Source organism: Buceros rhinoceros, unplaced genomic scaffold (assembly GCF_000710305.1).
Source record: "Buceros rhinoceros silvestris isolate BGI_N320 unplaced genomic scaffold, ASM71030v1 scaffold20770, whole genome shotgun sequence".
NCBI lineage: Eukaryota > Metazoa > Chordata > Aves > Bucerotiformes > Bucerotidae > Buceros > Buceros rhinoceros.
In genome coordinates, this window is record NW_010391548.1 from 9182 (window position 1) to 9915 (window position 734).

The 734-nt window shown below is 60.6% G+C and overlaps 1 protein-coding gene across 1 annotated transcript in view; it reads right to left on the reverse strand.

Moving 5' to 3' along the window:
• Window positions 1–734, reverse strand: part of TOR3A (torsin family 3, member A) — a gene marked incomplete at its 5' end in the record, with an annotated part of 5692 nt that overhangs the window by 3777 nt on the left and 1181 nt on the right. Inside the window, one exon of the mRNA XM_010142306.1 lies at window positions 363–628. Within this exon, the coding sequence (XP_010140608.1) occupies window positions 363–628 (266 nt within the window). The remainder of the gene's footprint in view (window positions 1–362; window positions 629–734) is intronic.

A 734-nucleotide genomic window follows, 5' to 3' on the forward strand; every position in this document is an offset into this window, starting at 1 on the left:
ACCACGAGGGTCTCCCCAAAGCAGAGTGAGGCCCAGCCAGTCTCTGGATGGAGGCTTCTGGCCCCCAAACCCCCTCCCCGCAGTTTTTATTGCAGAGCACAACAGCAAACAGCCTGGAACATCCCTTTGGTCGTTGGGGTGAGCTGTCTGGGGAGTCCCCTCCCAAATTCCTGCACACCCAAACCTGCTGCCCGCGGGGGCACAGACGGCCAAGGGGCTGTGAAGCAGCAGCGCGGTATCCACGCTGGTTTACTCTCAGATCCCAAACGTGGTCCTGTACGGGCTGCTGCGAAGAAAACGACCTCCACCCCAGCCAGATGAGGACACCAGACACCCCCTCAGCAACGCCCCGTAGCTCTCACCTTGTACGAGTCCACGTACTTGCGATGGGGGAAGTGGAAGAGGGAGATGAACACCCGGACACACTCGCTCTTCAGCCCGTCCCGGAAGAGGTGACTGGCCACCATCCGAGCCACAAAGTTCTTGCCTGTGCCAGACCAGCCGTGGAAGGAGAGGACGAGTGCTTTCTCTGGCCGCGGGCTCTGCAGGAATTCTTGCACCGTTCGCATGACCACTTCTTTGGCCAAGTGCTGCCCGTGGAGCTGTCCGTTGAGGTCTGCTTCCAGCCCTGCAGAAAGAGAGCAGGCGTTCCGCTTTCACTTGCGAACCCAGCTGCTGCTGCTGCTGCTGGGGGGAGTAAGAGGAGGAAACGTGGCGGGGCACAAAGCCTCCAC